The sequence below is a fragment of the Oncorhynchus mykiss genome, chromosome 2 (assembly GCF_057628025.1).
Source record: "Oncorhynchus mykiss isolate SJ-2025 chromosome 2, ASM5762802v1, whole genome shotgun sequence".
NCBI lineage: Eukaryota > Metazoa > Chordata > Actinopteri > Salmoniformes > Salmonidae > Oncorhynchus > Oncorhynchus mykiss.
Window position 1 is genome coordinate 37,152,476 of NC_143023.1, and position 22,830 is coordinate 37,175,305.

Below are 22,830 nucleotides of genomic sequence, written 5' to 3' on the forward strand. Positions count from 1 at the left end.
CATAACTGCCTTGTTCAGGGGCAGAACAACAGGTTTGTGCCTTGTCAGCTCGGGGATTCAAACTTGCAACCTTTCAGTTACTAGCCCAATGTTCTAACCACTAGGCTACCCTGTCATAGCATTGACAATGTTTGGCATGTCGATGCTCAGCCATAATGCAGTTTACAGTAGGCCTAGCCCCTATATCAGTGTGAATGAGATTGAGGCCATGCAATTACTTAGAACAATGTGAAAACTGGTTCTAGTTAGCCTATTTGGCAAAGATAGGAGAGGTCTATAGTTTATTATTTTGTTTATGAAAGCAATTTAACAAACTATAACGGACTAACATTAGAATTGGAGTTGATTCCATGGCAATACATCAAAAAACTGTAAATACACAACCTCAAGCAACCACATATTTCACCATGGAGCATGTTCTGATTGGCCAGTGAGGGGCCAAGCCTCGACAAACCCACAACTTGTTAATTCATCAAAACCTAGCCCTTTCGTGCCAACTCCAGCAAGTGAGCCAATATTTGTGATAGGGAAAATAGCAAAAATATTTTTGACACAACCCTGAACCTGTAGCAATATTACATGCTCTTAGATTTACCATTGTGTTTGGTTTATTAAAATAATAAAGACTATTACAATGTGTTATCTGTCCATTCTCTCGGCATTGTGACCAGATTTCCTGGTCCTTCCATGGGCAGGTAGCCTAGTGGTTAGAGTGTTGGAGTTGTAACCAAAAGTTTGCAAGATCAAATCTCTGAGCTGACAAGGTAAAAAAAATATCTTCTTCTGCCCCTGAACAATTAGTTTTTAACTGACTTGCCTCGTTAAATAAATAAAATTAAGGAGAGTTATTGTTTCAAAATAATGTCATGCTTAGTCAATCATTTAACTTTTGCTACAGTATATTGATGAGTTAAATTGTTTGACCAACCAGATCTGCACACTTGTAAGATGCAATGCAGTGTAGGCCGTCATTGTAAATAATATTTTGTTCTTAATAACTGACTTGCCTAGTTAAATAAAGGTCCAAAGAATAATACAAAAAATTCAATGCATGCCTGACTACCTCCGGATGGGGTCAGAAAGATCTGAATACAATTAGTTCACAATATGTATTTTGATTGTCTACACCTGTCAAAAAATGTGGACACAATCAGAATGTTGACAAGATCACGACAAAGGACGCATGTTAGCACAAGACTTTGTCATCTGGGTTCAGGAAGAGAGTGAGGATGTTGGGCTATGGATAATGTGGGGTGATTATTGGTATTTTTGTCTTTCATATTCACTGATTGAGACTGAAATGTCCTTCAAACACTCAGAGACCTCTAGCTGTGTCTTCACCAAGGCTTACATGAATAGCTGTGTCTTCCCCAAGGCTTACATGAAAGGTTCTGCGTCAGTGTGTGTGTGTGTGCACTCGTGTGTGTGTGTCTGTGTGGGTGTGATCCCACTACAACTGTTGTTTGCTAAAATACATACTGCATATCTCCCATGATGACATGTCTGTAAAACAAAAGCTCAATGACGGAGACACACTTCCTCCTGGTAAGGGTCAGTGTCCTTGGTCTGCACCCCTAATGTCAAAACCTTGCTCATAATATATTAACCCCTAATTATAAATGATCTTGTTTCTATAAACAAGTTTCCACATCGGTAAAAGCAGGGATGTGTCTATTACACTGACTGATTTGTATACAGTACATCTTATTTGCTTAGTGCCACATGGGGCAGGAGAAAATGTTTGCTAATCCTGATCGCATTTGGTAAAAACAATGATGAAGTGCTGAAAGATATATAGTACTCTGACTGACTTGCCATATGGACAGGAATGAGATATTTGGACATTTTGGTGCTCAAATAGTGAACAGAAATAGTTACCATCCCACTCAACCTTAAACTTAAATGTCTCTGTTTAGTGTTTAAAACCAATAAACAAATAAATCCCCATAATGACTGGTGATATGCACACAAAGGAATTAGAGTTAATATGTTTTTTAATGCATTTCTTTCATGCTTATTACAGCAGGCAGGGTCATTTTAGTGCTAAAATAAAGCCATAGAAATGTGACCATGTCATTGTAATCAATGACAACTGCAAATGGTAAACTTAAATGTATAAATGTGCCATTTGCAGTCATCATCATCATGTTAACTTTAAAGAAAAAATGATTTATGCACGGTGTACATCATTTACTGGTCAGTTTCTAACAGAATATATTCCAAGTGGGCAAACTCATCTCCATAATCTCTATAGGTTACAATGAGTTATGACAGGGCATGCAACCTGGATTGCAATGTTACAAAAATGTACATTTAACAAAGCAAGAAGAGAAACTAAACTGGGCAGCCGAAGGTTGTGATCTGGTTGATGAACTCATCAATGCCCAGACAGACTTCTCTGTAGTCTCTGGATGTGCACTCTTGTTGTGAGGGCCAGTACTCAATCCATGTCTGTTCTCCAAGGACATACTTGTACTGCAACAGTCCTTTATCCTCCACTCTGTGCAGGTCTTCAGACTTCCCCATAATCATGTATGTTTTCCCCTGCATTAGACCCAGAGCTTCTCTACAGTAAGCCAGTCCCATGAAGTCACGATTCTTCCCCTCCACTCCCTCGTCAGTACCTGGCTTGATGACCAAATCGATCTTCACGGTGTAAGTATCTGTGTGTGTGGTCAGCTTCGAGTCCACCACCGTGGCTTTGTAAACGTAATCCAGTCCCGCGCCGCAAGCTTTGTCTATGCGTTGGACATCTGGCTCACCTTTCTTCTGCATACTGCAGCTCTCTTCCGCACACGTGCACACGTCTCCAAGACACAGTCTGCTCAGAGTACCACCCTCCCTCTGTGGGTGGTAGAACTTCACACAGCGCTTCTGGTTGTAGTATTCATATACAGAGACGGCAGCTGGCTGAAGAACTCCCACTTCCTGTACTCTGTGGATCTTAAAGGATATTCTGTCTTCTAACTTATGAGACACCTTGTCCAGATATAGAATGAGAGATCCTCTTTCAGACAGAACTTTGTCCATCTCAAACTTCTCTATGTAGCGCTCCCTCCCCTTGGACAACTGATTCAGATCGTCTGTGTCCACAATGAAGCCGGTCAGCAAGCCGATGTCCAGAATAGACATGGTCGCATCTCTCTCTGAGTTCTTATACAACACCTCAATAGTCAGCATAAATGACTCCTTGGCGTCCTCGTGACTTGTTTTGTCCATCTTAGTGAGGGTGACAGAGAGGTCAAAGCTTTCACAGTCACTGTCCTTTTCCTCTGGCAGGGCATAGTACAGTGTCACCACCGACAAGGTCGCCTCACCATTTCCTGAGGCTTTTACAGTCAAGTCCTTGTCAATGGAGTTGACCTTGTCTGTACGAGTGTGGAACTGGTTCTTGTTGTTGATGGACCACTTGGTGACTGATGCCCTGCCGGCCACCTCTAGGTTGATGTTCAAGTCAAAGTCTTTCAGGTCCTTCACGTGGCTCCAATACTCAGCCACAGCCTGGAACACCATGATGGTGGACTGTGTGGATCCGTATCCCCCTCCCACCTTCTTCTGCTTGTTGAGCCACCTGACTATGGGGCCGGCCTCTTCGAAGGCCTTCACCTTGACCAGAGCAAGCAGGGCGTACGACGTGGCCTCCAGCGTGTACTGGTAACCACCAGGGACTGGCCAGTGGTCCAGCTGTGGAGAGGCGAACTTCAGTAGGGTCTCCTTGTTGAGTTTCCCTGCATTGGCCAGAGCATAGGAGGTCATAGCTACAGCATAAGGGTTAGTCAGGTGGGGCAGACGCTTCTCGAGGTACGCTACTGCCTTAGCCATACTGCCTGGTAGGCTGTTGACAGACTGCTCACACACTGAGCTTGCTTCCTGCATGGCGATGAGAACAAAAGCTGTCATGGAGGCGTCATTGTCTGATCCCCTCACGTTACCCGTCATCTCTGCATGAATGACAGGAGCAAACTCATTGAAGATGCCATCTGGCTGTTGTGTGTTCAGGATCAGCCACTTGACAGCAGTACAGAGCACATTTTCCTGAACACTGATTAATGTACTGGACATGGCAAACACCTTCACCACGTATGCTGTCAGCCAGGTGCTGCTCTGTCTGCTGACCCAGGCAGCATAGGAGCCATCTTCTTTACGATAGGCCAGCTGACGTTGGTAACCAATGTTGATGTACTTGATGGCTGTGTTCCGTTTGTCCAGGCCAATATCCTCCCACTTTTTGGTGTTGTCCAAGTAGTGTGTAGCAATGACAGGCAGGGTCATGTAGATCATGTTCTGTTCCCCACACCCGACTGGCTGAACTATCAGACTGCCCAGAGAGTCTCCACTGATGGCCTGCTCCACCAGCACACTGGTCTGCTCTCCAGCTGTCACACTGATCAGTGTGTCAGCATCAGAGTTTGGCACCTGGTTTCGGGGCACTCCACTGGGTATGTGTGACGTCTGCTCACCACCATGTTTAACTGGGTTCAGGAGTACGTTGGTTTCCTTCTTGACCAGCACTCCCTCAGCCACAACACGCAGATCCCTCTTCACCCCGTCATTGCTGCCAGAGTTTTTCACAGATGCCTTGACCTCAATGGAGTGCAAGCCCAGCTTCATAGGGATGATGACATAGGGGACAACCCGGGTGGACATGGGGTCCATGTTCACTTCCTGCCTGTACTTACCCTTCTTGCTTGCCGAGCTGCACACCTCACCGTTCTCCATCAGCTCCACACGCACAATGATGGGGTCTTCGCTGTAGTTGTGGAGGATTGCTTTGACCTCCAGCTGTTCATTGCGGACGGCTGAGTAGGGCAGCTTGAGGTCGATGAAGAACTCCTTTAGAACTATCATCTCAAACGGATCTGCCACACAGATGCCATGAGTTTTAGACAGGCTGATGGCTGTTATTTGCCAGGTGGTGATGGAATCCTTTAAGAAGTTGTTCCTTATTACAGATGTGGACTCACAGTGCTTGTTTTGGGCAGGGCATTCAGGAAGATTGGTGTCCTCCCACATCCAGCTTTCAGGGAACTGACTACGAGACACAATGTCTTCAGACCGCATGTACGCATCATCATCATCCTCCTCACTGCGTGAGAGCAGCAGTGCATCCTGTTTGGATTCTATCTTCTTGGAGGCCATCTCAGTGCAGCAGACAAGGAAGGCTTGGACACAGACGTCCCCATCTGAGATGTACTGGGCCCGTCTGTCACAGGTATATCCCATGGTGTTGTCCCTCATCCCGTCCACACAACACTCCTTGGCCAAACCATTGTACTTACTGGCCATACTAGTGATGACATCACTGATGGTCACTGCTCGTCTCCGCCTAGAACTAACAGGACAGCTGGGGTCTGTTCTGATCCCAGTCCCTTTAGCAGTGTTGGTCTCAAATACCAGACCAGCATCGTAGAACACCCCCATATTGTCTGCTCCCCCTCCAGCTGTACAGCCTGTATCATGCTTCTCTATGGTGTCCCAGATCTTGGTCTGTGTGAGACGGTGTTTGCTGTTGAGAACGTAGACTCCCTTGTCTACAGCCACCAGTCCTACTTTCGCTCCCGGGTCTCCAGTGATGGTCAGACTGAAAGCCCTACGAGGCTCATAGGATGCCTTGGGCCTGGTCGATGTCACTTTCAGTGAGCCCATGCAGGAGACCTTGATGTCAACCCAGACAGAGTCTGCCACCAGGTCAGCTGTTCCCACATGGTAGTACGCTACGATGCGGAACGACGGAAGCAGCTCCTTGGAGACAGGCACTGACAGTGTTACCAGCGCGTTGCCCTGTCTTTTAAATCGGCCCACTTTCACCAGCTGACCTCTACTCAGGAACATGTATGTAAGGTCATGGTTTTGTATGGTGGTGGGTCCCAGGTTCAGATCAATCTTAATGGGGTCTCCTATCTTCAGCTCATTAGAGTCAACCCCGACATGGAGAAAGTTCTTGGTGGAAGTTCTGTAGGGGAGAGCCTTCATGGTGGCCTCCGCCTGTCTGTTGCCGAGGATCGCCGGGTCCTTGGTCTTCACTGTGATTACCAGCTCTGTGGCTGATGCCACAGTGTTAAGTGGTATTTTTGCAAAACCGTTGGCCCTGGTCACCCCTTTAGCATGATCTGGAGTCACCTCAACCTCCACTCCAATGGCTGGAGAGTTGTCAGGATTTGTAATGTAAACAGAGACGTCAAAGGGCATGCCAGGTTTGAAGTATTTGGGCGTTCTCTTGAAGAGGATGGTGTATGGCGAAGTGACAATCTGGATCCCTCTCTTCTCTGCCTCTACCATTTCACCCCCACCCTCTGTTAACACGCTGACTGATACGAAGATGGACTGTTTGACCAGATCATGGATTTTGGGGAAAGTCTGTGTGATGTGTTCCTTTTTCAGACAAGCCACTCCTTTACCGTCTTTGATCTCTACTCTCTGCAAAGAGGCAGGGAAACTCTTTTTCTCGCTCTCTGTTGTGATGACACCAAACACCACATAGCCTGTCCCTGTCACTTCCTTACCGTATAGATACCTGGCAGTGATGTCAACAGTCAGGTCATTGTCGTCGACGTAAAAGAAGGCTTTAGCTGGGGTCAGACTAACCTCGAAGCTGGGCAGAACATACTCCTTGACCTCAAATTCAGATGAGAAGGTCTTTTGAGGTGTGCTCTGGAACCTTGTGACTACATGCCATGTCCCGAAACTGACGATGTCAGGGAGTTTGAACTGTCCAGATTTGACTCCCTTGTCTGGGTTGACGATCTCCCTGAAGATGGTGATGTTTTCAGGAGTCATGATCTCCACAGAAACTGCGATCTCTTTGTTCTTGGCGACCTCCTGGTCCTCAAATATCTCCCTGGTCAGAGGCTCCAGGCCAGGAGTCATAGAGAACACTCTGTAGTGGACGGTGCTGGCCGGAGTGTAAATGGTCTTGTCAGTCTGGATGAAGATGTATCCAGACTGGAAGGAGACCAGGACAACCTTCTCCAGGAGGCGGTCAGGGAACTGGGCCTGCAGGACCACATACTGCTTCTGCTTGGGGTCATCCACAAAGTGGTCCCCCTCTGGGATGACCAGTTGTGTCATAGCCTGGAAGTTGTTTGCTTGATCCAGAACCACTGATTTAGAGGCTAGCTCTTTGCTCTGTGTAGGGTGGTTCTTCACCATGATCTTAACATTCAGGGGACCTCCTACATGGTCCTGAGATTCCACAAAGATGTTCTCATTACTGCCCACACGCAGCAGGTTAGGAGCTGACAACACTTGTAGTGCAGCTCCATCAGATAAGGTAGGTAAGGAGAGGGCTACAGCCAGAGCGGCCAGACACAGCAAGTTGCCGACCCACATCTCCACTGCTGATTCTCTGTGTGTAATGGTGTCTTCCCTCTCCAACCCTGGCTTTTATCCTGTCTAGGATTAGCTCATTCTGTGGGAGGAGTTTCAGGGGTGAATCCCCCGTGGGGTGCGTTACTTCCCAGCAGTAGAGTTGGGAAACCAGCCGGCTTGATAAGAGTAGTTGGAAAGTCCACTGTTAAGCAAAACAAACAGCTCAAAATCTATCAGAGAGATATACAGGTTGGAAATGTACTAGACCTGTGGAACTAATCTGATTTACATTTAACCACTGAAATAAACAACTTAATAATACATAATGGCAAAAAAAGTGATGTTATTAACCAGAAAATGCACATGGACGTGCTATTATCAAAGCCGAAGCTAACTAACTCCATTAGTTCAGATCTGGTTTCAAGACAAGTCAACTTGTCATGCATGATACAGTCACTGTCAAAACAACAGAAACACCCTAAATGCCAAGGAGAGCTCGGGTCTCAGCGCACACGCGCACACACGCACACACGCACACACGCACACACGCACACACGCACACACGCACACACATTGAATTTGAATATTGAATTTGGCCATTACTACTATAGCCCATTTATTAAAATTCTAGGGGATACATATTGGGTAGCCACAAAACCATTGTGTTCATGAGAGTCTCATCTTTCCATAGAGTGATCATCTTAGTTTGTAGGCCAAACTGTTTGGACGCTACAGACATTTTTGTGAGAAGACCGATTTTTGGGATGTCTCAGTGTCTGACAAACACCACTGTAGCTCGGCCACCTTTCACTACAGATGGGTAAGGCCGCCATAGGCTGATGCGGTGGTAAATACATATCGTTTTATACATATTATACACATTTTACAGACACAATCTATTTTACAATCGTTACATTTCGTTTGTTTTTAGTCCTAACTCCATTTTTGATGTTCATCCAGTTTGATTTCTATTTGTAACTGTGCTATTTCACAAAATCAGTCTTGAGTCAATTTCTGTGGCCCTGTGGAAAACTAATTGGCATAATAAAACAGTCTGTTTAAGCTAGATATCTGTGGTGGAAGCTGGCCGAGCTACAGTACAGAGGAATTAAGTCCCATGAGACATCCCAAAAACCAGTATTCTCACAAACAGTAATATGACACCTCTATGGACAGGTGAGTCTCTCACGAGCACGTCCACAAGCCTTACAAGACTCTCCTGAAGGCAGTCCGGTAACAGTTAAGAAAATGAAAGGAAGTTCAGTGCATTCGGAAAGTATTCAGACCCCTTGACTTTTTCCACATTTTGTTAAGTTACAGCCTTGTTCTAAAATGGATTAAATAATTTTTTACCTCATTAAATATCATATTTACTCTGTACTTGGTTGAAGCACTTTTGGCAGCGATTACAGCCTCAAGTATTTTTGGGTATGACGCTACAAGCTTGGCACACATGTATTTGGGGAGTTCCTCCCATTCTTCTCTGCAGATCCTCTCAAGCTCTGTCAGGTTGGATGGGGGCGTCGCTGCACAGGTCTCTCCAGAGATGTTCGATCGGGTTCAAGTCCAGGCTCTGGCTGGGCCACTCAAGGACATTCAGAGACTTGTTCCGAAGCCACTCATGCGTTGTCTTGGCTGTGTGCTTAAGGTTATTGTCCTATTGGAAGGTGAACCTTCACCCCAGTCTGAGGTTCTGAGTGCTCTGGAGCAGGTTTTCATCAAGGATATGTCTGTACTTTGCTGCCTTCACCTTTCCCTTGATCCTGACTAGTCTGCCAGTCACTGCCACTGAAAAACATCCCCACTGCATGATGCTTCCACCCCCATGCTTTACCGTAGGGATGGTGCCAAGGTTCGTCCAGACGTGACGCTTGGCATTCAGGCCAAAGAGTGCAATCTTGATTTCATCAGACCATAGAATCTTGTTTCTCATGGTCTGAGAGTCTTTTAGTCCCATCCTTCCTCTACTCTCAACCCCTCCTATCTATATCTGAAGACCATCCCGTTTTGATTTCTATTTGCCATATATTTTTCAGCTATGCTGTTTCACAATTGTTTTGAGCCTATATACATTTTATGGACACAGTATATTTTACATGAGTTATCTTGTTATTTTTAGTCACACCCTTCAGCTCCACTGAACCCTTCCCATCTATCTCTGAACACCATGCATTTTCTTTGATCCATTTCCAAGTTTTTTTTCAGCTGTGCTGTGATGTTTCACAAAAGTTATACTCTGCTAATTTTGCATTATTAATAGGAAAAAAAAATGTTGTTCGCTTCTCTGTTGAAGATTAAAAAATAGTTTGGTGCATTTTCCCCCACATTCTATCCAGTTTGCTTTATTTTTTATAATATTTTACACTTGATCTTTCTTGAATAAGTACCTCCATTTATTTTTGTTTTTCCTCTAACGTATTCTGTGTCTCTGTGGTACAGTTTTTATTGCTATCTGTACTGTTAGTCCCTCTATTTCCTTTGTAATTTTGAATTATTTTGACCTAAATTGCTTTTGTTTAAAAGATGAGTAGTGAATTTCATGGCCTCTAAAGGCACATTAAAAAATGGCCCATACAATAAGGGGATCTGCTATAGTTCGTTATGTCGGAAAACGTCAGTTATAAAATATTCTGTCCTGATTAAAATTACAACATCCTTGCCCACGTGGACATTCTGTAAGAGTAATGTTTATGCCAATTATTTGATGGTCCGACAACCGCATTCTGTCCACTATCAACACTTTTTAAACTTTTGGTGCCAACGAGACTGACATAAGAAAGTAGTCAATACGACTTGCTAATATTGAGCCTCCGCCATGTATATCTCCTTAGGTCAGGATATTTAATCCTCCTTATATCAACTAGTTCCAATATACTGTATCTATGATATTTGAGATTGTCATAAGTGCATAAGGGTGATAGTTTGTAGTGAGATTTTCTTTTACGGTCCATTGAGGTATTTAAAACCGTATTATAATCTCCACCGTAATAATAGATTATTCTATTGCTTGTAGGCTTGATAAATGATGATATATATTTCCAATGAAGCGTTGATCATTATGATTTGGAACGTATAGATTAATGAGCCAAATCTGTTTGTGGTTCAATAACATATTTAAAAGTATCCATCTACCTTGCGGGTCTGTTTGAACAATTGGCACATTTGAATAAAATTATTGTTATTTAATATCATCACCCCTTTTGAGTTTGTTGTGTGACAAAACTGCACATTTTAGAGTGGCCTTTTATTGTCCCCTGCACAAGGTGCGCCTGGGTAATGATCATGCTGTTTAATCAGCTTCTTGATATGCCGCACCTGTCAAGTGGATGGAGTATCTAGGCATAGGAAAAATGTTCACTCACAGGGATGTAAACAAATTTGTGCACAAAATTTGAGAGATGGAAGTTTCTTTGCTTGTGTAACATTTCTGGGATCTTTTATTTCAGCTCATGAAACATGGGACCAACACTTTACATGTTTGCGTATATATTTTTGTTCAGTATATAATAAAAACTGCATATCTTAATGCATTTCCACAATTAATGGATAATATGTGTAAAAATGTAGGCAGTTCGTACGAAGGATTGTTACCTATAACCAGGATTGGCATTACAAAACATACATTTATTTCTATTATTTTGGAAAAAAATAATTATTGTGAATCGTCCTGAATTGTCCCTAACATAATTGCCCCATCGCAACAGATGTGGAATACACACACACAGACATACATGCACACACTCACACACACACACACACACGCACACACACACACAAGTGGTTGCATAATTTTGTGAGGCCTACAGATGCATAGTACAAGACCTATCGAGAAACATCCACCTGGAAAACTTGCAACCCTGGGTAGACCCTATCTTTGGGTCCGCCTGCGTTTGATAATGGGCCAAACTGAGATACCTATTCCTGTCAGTGACGAGAAGAACCTAAACACACACACTGTGTCAACGTCACCTTTTCACCCCTGGCACTAGCAGGGTTTTGTTCAATGTAATAATTAAACAATCCTAGACAGGGACCATTGGATAGTGATGGGGACAGGGATTGGGTGGGTGGGTGGATTATATGGCAAAGTCTGATGTGTGGGGGTTCAAAAAGTATTCATACCCCTTGATTTATTCCACATTTTGTTGCATTACAAACTGAAATCAAAATGGATTAAATCAATGAAAAATTCTCAACAATTTAAACACAATACCCCATAATGACATGGTGAAAACATGTTCTTAGATATTTTTGCAAATAGATGGGCTGTTAGTAGCCTGAAACCAATTGTTTCACGAAGCATGCCCATTTAAATGTCAGTCTATATTAGTTGGACTCCATGTTTGCCAAAGTTACAGCCTTTAGAAGGCCCGTTTCAAATCAAGACCCAAACACATGAAGGGCCTATGTTGAGCCTATGTTAGCCCCAGTTCTATCTTGAGGTGATCTCTCGTTAACCTCTAAATGTCCAAGCTGTTGGGGGGGCCTTTACTACTATAGCTCATAGAAACTAAGTGAATAACACATTCATAAAGACAAAAAAGACAGTAAAAAAATGAATCATAAGGAATAAGGTTTTGAAGTGTCTGTCTCTATGGAAAGATGAGACTTTCACGAAGAAGACGGTGGCCTCTGTTTTGCTCTGCGACAAGTGTCACGGGACTCATCTGAAGGTGACCGGTACCAGTTAAAAGAATTAATGGAAGTATAGAGGGAGTTCTGTGCCTACCCAACAAATTGTACTGCAAAACCATCATGTTCATGAGAGTCTCAACTTTCCATAGAGTGATGATATTAGTTTGTAGGCCAAACTGTTTGGACGCTGCAGACATTTTTGTGAGAAGACTGATTTTTGGGATGTCTCAGGGTCTGACAAACACCACTCTAGCTCGGCCACCTTTTACCACAGATGCGTTCGATGCTGAAATCTCTAGTTTAATCTGACATATTTTGATTTTGATTTCTTTATTATGCTACTTAGATTGACGCTAGGCTTCATTAATAGACTCCATTGTTTGGGAAGGGGGGGGGGGTGCATTATGAAACTTAATATGTGACCAAATCCACAGAGAAATGTGAGTTATAGATATGTCATTCTCATTGAAAGCAATTCTAAGAAGCGCTAGATCTGTTCTATGTGCACTATTTTTATGCTTCCTGTGCTTAAATTTTGTTTTTTACTTTTGAACACCAGCTTCAAGTAGCTGAAAAAACAATGTTTTTGGTTATGGAAAATATATTTAGATGGTGCAATGATTCTCTGCACTATACTTGCTTGCTTTGTCACAAACTCAAATTAGCAAACTATTACAATTCCAGCAACCAGGAAATGGAGGAGCGATTTCTGCATAGTGCATCTTTAAACCATCAACACCTGCTAAGATCAACACAGATGTTCTCAATTGCTTCCAAAATGTCCCACTCCCTTAAAACCTGTTGAGTGTAGGGGGCAGTATTTTGATGTTTGGATGAAAAACGTACCCACATTAAACTGCCTATTTCTCAGGCCCAGAAGCTAGAATATGCATATAATTGTCAGATTAGGATTGAAAACACTCTAAACACTCAAAATATTGTCTTTGAGTATAACATAACTGATATTGCAGGTGAAAACCTGAGGAAAATCCAACTAGGAAGTGCCTCTTATTTTGAAAGCTCCCTGTTCCATTGCATGCCTTCCCTCCATTTAAAGGGATAACGAACATATTCATTGTCCTATGGCTTCCACATGGTCTGAACAGTCTTTAGACATAGTTTCAGGCTTTTATTCTGAAAAATTAGTGAGAAAGATCACATCGCATCATTGGATGGCTGGGTGCCAGCAGCGTTTTGCATGCGCCAACAGAGTGGAGCAGACATTTTCTCTCTCACTCCTATTGAAAAAGCTAAGGTCCGGTTGAAATATTATTGATTATATATTGTAAAAACAACCCGAGGATTGATTATAAAAAACTTGGACATGTTTCTACGAACTTTACGGATACTATTTGGAATTTTTGTCTGCCCCGTCGTGACCGCTCGAGCCTGTGGATTTCTGAACATAACGCGCCAACCAAATGGAGGTATTTTGGATATAAAAATAATCTTTATGGAACAAAAGGAACATTTATTGTGTAACTGGGAGTCTCGTGAGTGCAAACATCCGAAGATCTTCAAAGGTAAGGAATTCATTTTATTGCTTTTCTGACTTCCGTGACCAATCTACTTTGCTGCTAGCTGTTTGTAATGTTTTGTCTGCTGAGAGAGAAGTCCTTACATAAATGCTTGGTATGCTTTCGCCGAAAAGCTTTTTTGAAATCTGACACGCCAGGTGGGTTAACAACAAGCTAAGCTGTGTTTTGCTATATTGCACTTGTGATTTCATGAACATTTTATATTTTTAGTATTTTCATTTTAAATATGGCGCTCTGCAATTCAGCAGATGTTGACGAAAATGATCCGGCTAATCCTGCATCAATTAACCCTCTTTTTATTTAAATGTATTGTCACGCCCTGACCTTAGAGATACTTATTATTCTCTATGTTTGGTTAGGTCAGGGTGTGACTCGGGTGGGAAATTCTATGTTTTCTGTTTCTTTGTTTTTGGCCGAGTGTGGTTCCCAATCAGAGGCAGCTGTCTATCGTTGTCTCTGATTGGGGATCATACTTAGGCAGTCCTTTTTCCCACCATTAGGTTGTGGGATCTTGTTTTCTGTTTAGTGTCTTAGCCTGACAGAACTGTGCTCTTTCGTTTTCACTTTTGTTATTTTGTTTTGAGTGTTTTTTGAAAAAAATAATCATGAACACTTTCCACGCTGCGCTTTGGTCTACTCTTCCTACCGCCAACGAGAGCCATTACATTTATGAAGGGGTGTATCAGCATTAATATTGCGGATAGATTGTTTTTTCCATCAATGTAATTGTCTGCATCATTTCCAATCCCCCATACATTTTTGGGTGAACATACATACATACATACATACATACATACATACATACATACATACATACACATACTTTTTTTTAGAATATACCTTTATTATTCCCCGCAAACCCTACCACCCTTCCCCCAATTGGAGTAAACTAATAAACAACATCACTTAGGCTTCTACCTTCAGTGTATACATATTATACACATTTTACAGACACAATCTATATTACAATAGTTATATTTTGTTTGTTTTTAGTCATTCCTCTATTTCTGATGTTCATCCAGTTTGATTTCTATTTGTAACTGTGCTATTTCACAAAATCAGCCTTGAGTCAATTTCTGTGGCCCTGTGGAAAACTAATTGCCATGAAAAAACAGTCTGTTTCAGCTAGAGATATCTGTGTTGGAAGCTGGCCGAGCTACAGTACAGCGGTATTCAGTCCATGAGACATCCCAAAAACAGTTCTCACAAACACTAATATGACACCTCTATGGACAGGTGAGTCTCTCATGAACACGTCCACAAGCCTTACAAGACTTGCCTGAAGGCAGACCAATACCAGTTTAAAAAATGACAGGAAGTACAGTGCATTCGGAAAGTATTCAGAACCCTTGGCCTTTTTCCACATTTTGTTAAGTTACAGCTTTATTCTAAAATTGATTAAATCATTTTTCCCCTCATCAAATATCACATTTACTCCATACTTTGTTGAAGCACCTTTGGCAACGATTACAGTCTCAGGTCTTTTTGGGTATGACGCCAAAAGCTTGGAACACCTGTATTTGGGGAGTTCCTCCCATTCTTCTCTTCAGATTCTCTCAAGCTCTGTCAGGTTGGATGGGGGCGTCGCTGCACAGGTCTCTCCAGAGATGTTCGATCGGGTTCAAGTCCAGGCTCTGGCTGGGCAACTCAAGGACATTCAAAGACTTGTCCCGAAGCCACTCATGCGTTGTCTTAGCTGTGTGCTTAAGGTCGTTGTCCTTTCGGAAGGTTGAACCTTCGCCCCAGTCTGAGGTTCTGAGTGCTCTGGAGCAGGTTTTCATCAAGGATCTCTCTGTACTTTGCTGTCTTCACCTTTCCCTCGATCCTGACTAGTCTCCCAGTCCCTGTCCCTGAAAAACATCCCCACTGCATGATGCTTCCACCACCATGCTTCACCGTAAGGATGGTGGCAGGTTTCGTACAGACGTGACCCTTGGCATTCAGGCCAAAGAGTGCAATCTTGGTTTCATCAGACCAGAGAATCTTGTTTCTCATAGTTTGAGAGTATTTTTGTCCCATCCTTCCTCTACCCTCAACCCCTGGTATCTATCTCTGAAGGCCATCCAGTTTAGATTTATATTTGTGCCTTCTTACCACACTGTCTGTGTGAGTGGACCATTTCAGTTTGTCAGTGATGTATACGCCAAGGAACTTGAAGCTTTCCTCCTTCTCCATTGTGGTCCCGTTGATGTGGATATGGGGGTGCACCCTCTGCTGTTTCCTGAAGTCCACAATCATCTCCTTTGTTTTTTGATGTTGAGTGAGAGGTTATTTTCCTGGCACCACACTCCCAGAGCCCTCACCTCCTGCCTGTAGGCTGTCTCGTCATTGTTGGTAATCAATCCTACTTCTGTTGTGTTATCTGCAAACTTGGTGATTGAGTTGGAGGTATGCTTGGCCGCGCAGTCATGGGTGAACAGGGAGTACAGGAAGGGACTGAGCATGCACCCTTGTGGGGCCCCAGTGTTGAGGATCAGCGAAGTGGAGGTGTTGTTTCAAACTTTCACTACCTGGGGGCAGCCCGTCAGAAAGTCCAGGACCCAGTTGAACAGGGCGGGGTTCAGTCCCAGGGCCTCAAGCTTAATGATGAGCTTGGACGGTATTATGGTGTTGAATGCTGAGCTATAGTTAATGAACAGTATTCTTACATATGTTTGCCTCTTGTCTAGATGGGATAGGGTAGTGTGCAGTGTGATGACGATTGCATTGTTTGTGGATCTATTGGGTCTAGGATGACAGGTAAGGTAGAGGTGATATGATCCTTCACTAGTCTCTCCAAAGCACTTCATGATGACAGAAGTGAGTCCTTGACTAGTCTCTCAAATCACTTCATGATGACAGAATTGAGTGCTATGGGGCGATTGTCATTTAGTTCAGTTATCTTTGATTTCTTGGGTACAGGAACAATGGTGGCCATCTTGAAGTGTGTGGGGACAGCAGACAGGGATAGAGAGAAATTGAATATGATCAAACACACCAGCCAGCTGGTCTGCGCATGCTCTGAGGATGCGGCTAGGAATGCTGTCTGGGCCAGCAGCCCTGCGAGGGTTAACACGCTTAAATGTCTTACTCACATCGGCCAAGGAGAAGAAGAGCCCACAGTCCTTGGTAGCGGGCCGCGTCGGTAGCACTGTGTTAGCCTCAAAGCGGGCAAAGAAGGTGTTTAGCTTGCCTGGAAGCAAGACATCGGTGTCCTCAAATACATAGTCTCATGTTTGAGCTGTTGAATTGCGACTCCACTTTGTCTCTATACTGACGTTTTGCCTGTTTGATTGCCTTGCGGAGGGAATAACTACACTGTTTGTTTTCTGCCATATTCCCAGTCACCATGCCATGGTTAAATGCGGTGGTTCGCGTTTTCAGTTTAGCACGAATGCTACCACTTATTCACAGTTTTCAGTTAGGGTAGGTTTTAATAGTCACACACTCTTCCTGATGAACTCAGTCACCGAATCAGTGTATTCGTCTGTACGTCCATTCAGTTAAATGTTTCATTGGTTGTTGTTGTCCAATGTGGATGTATTACCATAAAAAAAGAAACAAAAGAGGGACACTCACGGTATGAAATCAGGATGACCCCTCCCCCGGCCTGTCATTTTCTCCACTGATCCATGGAAAAGTCTTTCTCCCCTCTCTCTCTTCTTCCTAATTTATGCTCTGCACCGTCTCCCAAATGGGGAGTGAGACACCGAGGCTTCTAACTCTTAAAAATGGAAAGTCCCCCTGGCATTCCTCTCCTCATCTCTCTCTCGCTCTCTCTTGTTGACGTGTGATTGGAAAGGAAGTCATCTCACCAAAAAGACAGGGGATGGCTGTCTGCTGGTCTGAGTATTTGGTGTGATGATGTGCCTTGGTGTGACATGGCCGTCCTTACATATGGCCTTCGTACAGACAAAGATTTATTGTCACTGACTGCCACATTGCCCTTCATTGGCCAAATCTGATTCCGAATGAAAATAGATTATTACATAAGCAACACGTGCACATGACTGGACATGAAAATGTTTCAACATTGCAGACCGGTCTATTTTTTTTCAATTAGATTAATTTTTATTTAATCTTCTTAATGTACAGTATGTTAATACCATTTTAAGAGGTTGTTAAGAGGGAATGGGAGTAGTGTGACAGAAATGTGCAGTGAGAACTCTCTCAAGCATATAGTATATCATGTTTCATATCAGTAACCAGAGTGTATTGCACAACCTCAAGGAGCTGCACTACTGTATCTGAATATAGGGCATCCTGCTTCACAGATTGGCCTCTCTGATTGGCCTCTCTGATTCAACATGCATTTTTGGTAACACTTCTTGGCCACAAAATAACTGGAAAATATACAGTACATGTTTCTATTGCAGATTATAGTTTACCTTTTGGATTTGAAGTTATTAACGTATGGCCACTTTATGGATTTTATCTTCTCCTGTATCTTAATTTGCTTTGACAACTGGAATGAATGACTGGCAGATATACAGTCGTGGCCAAAAGTATTGAGAATTACACACATTTTTATTTCCACAAAGTTTGCTGCTTCAGTCTTGAGACATTTTTGTCAGATGTTACTATGGAATACTGAAGTATAATTACAAGCATTTAATAAGTGTCAAAGGCTTTACAAGGCTTTACAATTACATGAAGTTGATGCAAGAGTCAATATTTGCAGTGTTGATCCTTCTTTTTCAAGACCTCTGTAATCTGCCCTGGCATGCTGTCAATTAACTTCTGGGCCACATCTTGACTGATGGCAGCCCATTCTTGTATAATCAATGCTTGGAGTTTGTCAGAATTTGTGGGGTTTTGTTTGTCCACCTGCCTCTTGAGGATTGACCACAAGTTCTCAATGGGATTAAGGAGGGGTTTCCTGTCATGGCCATGGTCCCAAAATATCAATGTTTTGCTCCCCGAGCCACTTAGTTATCACTTTTGCCTTACGGCAAGGTGCTCCATCATGCTGGAAAAGGCATTGTTCGTCACCAAACTGTTCCTGGATGGTTGGGAGAAAATGCTCTCGGAGGATGTGTTGGTACCATTCTTTATTCATGGCTGTGTTCTTAGGCAAAATTGTGAGTGAGCCCACTCCCTTGGCTGAGAAGCAACCCCGCACATGAATGGTCTCAGGATGCTTTACTGTTGGCATGACACAGGACTGATGGTAGCGCTCACCTTGTTTTCTCCGGACAAGCTTTTTTCCAGATGCCCCAAACAATCGGAAAGGGGATTCATCAGAGAAAATGACTATACCCCGGTCCTCAGCAGTCCAATCCCTGTACCTTTTGCAGAATATTAGTCTGTCCCTGATGTTTTTCCTGGAGAGAAGTGGCTTCTTTGCTGCCCTTCTTGACACCAGTCCAAAAGTCTTCGCCTCACTAAGCCTTCTTCACAACAATTGAACTGCTCTCCTTGAAGTTCTTGATGATCCGATAAATGGTTGATTTAGGTGCAATCTTACTGGCAGCAATATCCTTGCCTGTGAAGCCATTTTTGTGCAAAGCAATGATGACAGCACGTGTTTCCTTGCAGGTAACCATGGTTGACAGAGGAAGAACAATGATTCCAAGCACCACCCTCCTTTTGAAGCTTCCAGTCTGTTATTCAAACTCAAATCAGCATGACAGAGTGATCTCCAGCCTTGTCCTTGTCAACACTCACACCTGTGTTAACGAGAGAATCACTGACATGATGTCAGCTGGTCCTTTTGTGGCAGGGCTGAAATGCAGTGGAAATGTTTTTGGGGATTCAGTTCATTTGCATGGCAAAGAGGGACTTTGCAATTCATTTCAATTCATCTGATCACTCTTCATAACATTCTGGAGTATATGCAAATTGCCATCATACAAACTGAGGCAGCAGACTTTGTGAAAATTAATATTTGTGTCATTCTCAACTTTTGTGCACAACTGTACTGTATGTCTCTGTGGTAGGTCAGGCTAATACTATAGTGAATGTATGACTTTGAATTTAGAATTAACCTCATATTTTGAAGTAAAAAATACAGCACCCTTGTTCCCTTACATTTAACCCAAATGGACTTAACATTTTGCAAATGCTAACATTATATGAACACATCACACATCGCCTAGACACAGTGCAGAGTGGAATTTTCACATACATACACACATGGTTTCTGAGTATGGTTGATGGTGTCTGAGTCTGGTTCCCCCCAGTTCTCCCAACTATCTCTCATTAGGGTCCAACTGCTGAGTGTCCTCATCAGGTAAACCTTTCGCACTAAACGTCTAAACACTGGTTGCGGTTTGATATAGTACCCTTCTCCCCTAAGTGTGCACTCGCTCATTCCATCTCATAGATTTAAAAGTATGCGATTGTTGTAGGGAATATGGTGTAAACTCCCTCTACCCCATGCTCACACCTTCCAATGCTTTTAAATCTATGAGGTGGAATCCAAATCCAAGGGTAGAGAATTGAACCAACAAAGTGCCTCAGATAACCTCATGGCAACCTAGTAAAGCTTGTCATTGGATCCCATCCATATCTAGACAGAACCCCTTAATTTTACTCCCCCAAATTGGCGGGTCCACAAGTCAAGTTTCTCCCCCAGGGCTAAGAAATGCAGGCCTTCTTCTTTAGGATACACAAGTAAGTATGCATTGGGAAAAGTATGCATAGGATGAAGCTCGTGTTTTCATAGAAATGCCATCAGCAGTCAGCAACCCCCCAAACTTTGGGCCCATTCTGACCCCTCTCCGGCAACAAGGTTTCTTCAGCTATCTCCCTACTTCTGTCAGCACCACCCTCCATTTTATTTTCTAATTTTGTGTCTGCTCAGTATTATTACAGATGTACTTACAGCTTCAAAATATTACAACGGACTTCTTTTGTACACTCACATTGGAAGCAATACAGGGACCCTAGTATGGATGTTGTACACTGCCTAGACATTGTGAGCAGAACATTTGCATCATAAATAGGCTCCAGACTCCTGTGATTTAAAGTGGAGTTGTTCGACGGTTGAATTTGCCAAGCTAATAAATAACTGCTGATGGTTGGCGATAATAAAGCAGTTTGGTTGGCATTGGATGTTGTGGACCCTCTAGCTGCCTGGACTTGGTTTACTTCAATTTAATCGTTGAGGAGCCTCTGGTGCTGCCAAGCCAATCCAGAGCGCGGAAGGATGGGATACAAATACACAGATTCATACACACTTGTGCACTCGCGCACGCTGCGTCATGCATTCACGTATGAACAGACATGCACACACAGACACACCAGTGGAGGCTGGTTGGAGGAGCTATAGGAGAACAGACTCATTGTATTAGCTGGAATGGAATAAATGGAACGATATCAAACATATGGAAACCACATGTTTGACTCCATTCCATTGATTCCACTTCAGCCATTTCAACGAGCCCATCCTCCTATAGCTCTGCCCACCAGCCTCCACTGATACACACATAGAACACACACATTCACACATGTGGCCTTTGGCATGGCCTATTGGCCTTGCTGTTAGGAAGATCATCTGTAAATAAAATAAAGTAGCGTTGCAAGTGGATAGGACACAGTGTTCGCGAGAAGCGAGGCAATTGATATCGGACATACAGATGATCAGCACGTGTTCCCAAGTGGATCTGGTTCCTCTTATGTAGCAAACACCAACTGAATAACAAGATCAATCGGGAGAAAACAGAGGGGGTTTGATTATAGGTTATGAGAGTGATGTTGTCTCGGCTGTGTTGCATTCTGCTTGAGTTGTAGGAGACTTGAACAGTTTAGCCATACTGTCATTGTAAATAAGAATTTATTTCATGCTACCTGGCACTGTCCACCTAACCTACAATTATGGAAAGACATAGCACACAAACTCTCTACCTTTTTGCGTCACAGCATTCCACTCTCCCCATCCCTCTGCCTTCTTGGAAGCGTCTCACCTGTTGATCTACTACCCAAACATCATCTTTGCGTTTTGATTGCCTGAAAGGGATACTTCAGGATTTTGTCAACGAGTCCTTGTATCTACTTCCCCAGAGTTTTATGTCTCTGTGTCCAGTATGAAGTTAGAGGTAATTTCGCGATCCAATGCTAACTAGCATTAGCGTAAAGATGGGATGTCTATGGGTATCTACTAGCATGCTAGCAGATACCCATATACTTCCAGTCATTGTGCTAATGCATGAATTCCGAAGTATCCCTTTAACTTAAAAAAAAAAAGAGTTCTTAACCGAATTGCCTGGTTAAATAAAGGTTGAATAAATTATAGAAGGAGAAAAAAGTGCTCTGTAATAGACAACTTGTAATGTATACTGGTGAGAATATCTTTTGGCAATTTTACGTGCGGTAATGACAAATGGCCTTCAGACTTACACTACGGTGGTCCTTGTTGACCTTTTTACGTGCAGCAAAGTGCAGACTTTACTGCACGTAAAAATGTCAACAAGGACCACAGTACTGTAGGTCTGAAGGTCATTTGTCATTCTAAAGGACCAGGCTAAGCAGGGCAATGCTAAGAGCAGGCTATTTCAGACCATTGCCACTCACAAGGCATCTTGTACAAAAATCAATAAACCTGCTTAAATTCATGGGCCTCGTTCTGTCCAAGAGCCTTTTAAAATGACCATGGGAGAATGCTCCTTCCTCTGCACAAAATATAATTGTTCTGTTCTGTCATCTGTTTGTCTTTTCCATAAAAAGAGAGGGAGAAAAGAACTGGGAAGAGAGAACGACCGGATTTCTAGACATGTGTTCTTCATCTGGTGTGAAAGAGGCACCAAATCAGTATTCTATAGGGAGAGGCAATCTCCACAGGCATTGGGACTCGGGAAGTCAGACCGGAGAGAATGGATGAGAACTGGCCTGCAATCTACAAGTCCACCTACTGTATCTACAGGGCAGTCACATGATACAGATGTAGGATCTTAATTTGAGCCAGTTAGCAACAGCAGGAAAATAATCCTGCAGCAACTGGAAATGTGAATTATTATGTGGATTATAATTCATGGACATTTTTGTAGGGGTTTATGCATTTTTCCTAAGGGAAAATCAAGTCTGAAATGTCAAAGTGGAAATTACAAACTTCAGAAGTGTCAAGATCGTTACAAGGAATGGACCAAGGCGCAGCGTGCGTAGAGTTCCACATATTTTAATAAATTGAAACTCACCAAACAAGCACAAACGAAAAGTGCCATTCTGGACTGCTCACAGGCATCTACACAAACACAAGATCCCACAAAGGGGAAATGGCTGCCTAAATATGATCCCCAATCAGAGACAACAATAAACAGCTGCCTCTGATTGGGAAACATACCAGGCCAACATAGATGATTAAACACCTAGATAACCCACCCTAGTCATTGTCACTCCCCAACCACCATAGAGAATAAACAGCTCTCTATGG

At 43.1% G+C, this 22,830-nt stretch overlaps 1 protein-coding gene across 1 annotated transcript; it reads right to left on the reverse strand.

The window, feature by feature from the left end:
- Positions 1-1,976: 1,976 nt before the first annotated feature.
- Positions 1,977-7,342, reverse strand: LOC110489027 (complement C3-like). The gene has a single exon (XM_021561577.3). It carries the CDS (start codon positions 7,327-7,329, stop codon positions 2,335-2,337), a length of 4,995 nt encoding a protein of 1,664 aa, XP_021417252.3. The 5' UTR covers positions 7,330-7,342; the 3' UTR covers positions 1,977-2,334.
- Between the last annotated feature and the right edge of the window lie 15,488 nt (positions 7,343-22,830).

Excerpts from the sequence above, each read along its gene's own strand:
- LOC110489027 (XM_021561577.3), bottom strand. The coding sequence starts at position 7,329 with ATGTGGGTCGGCAACTTGCTGTGTCTGGCCGCTCTGGCTGTAGCCCTC.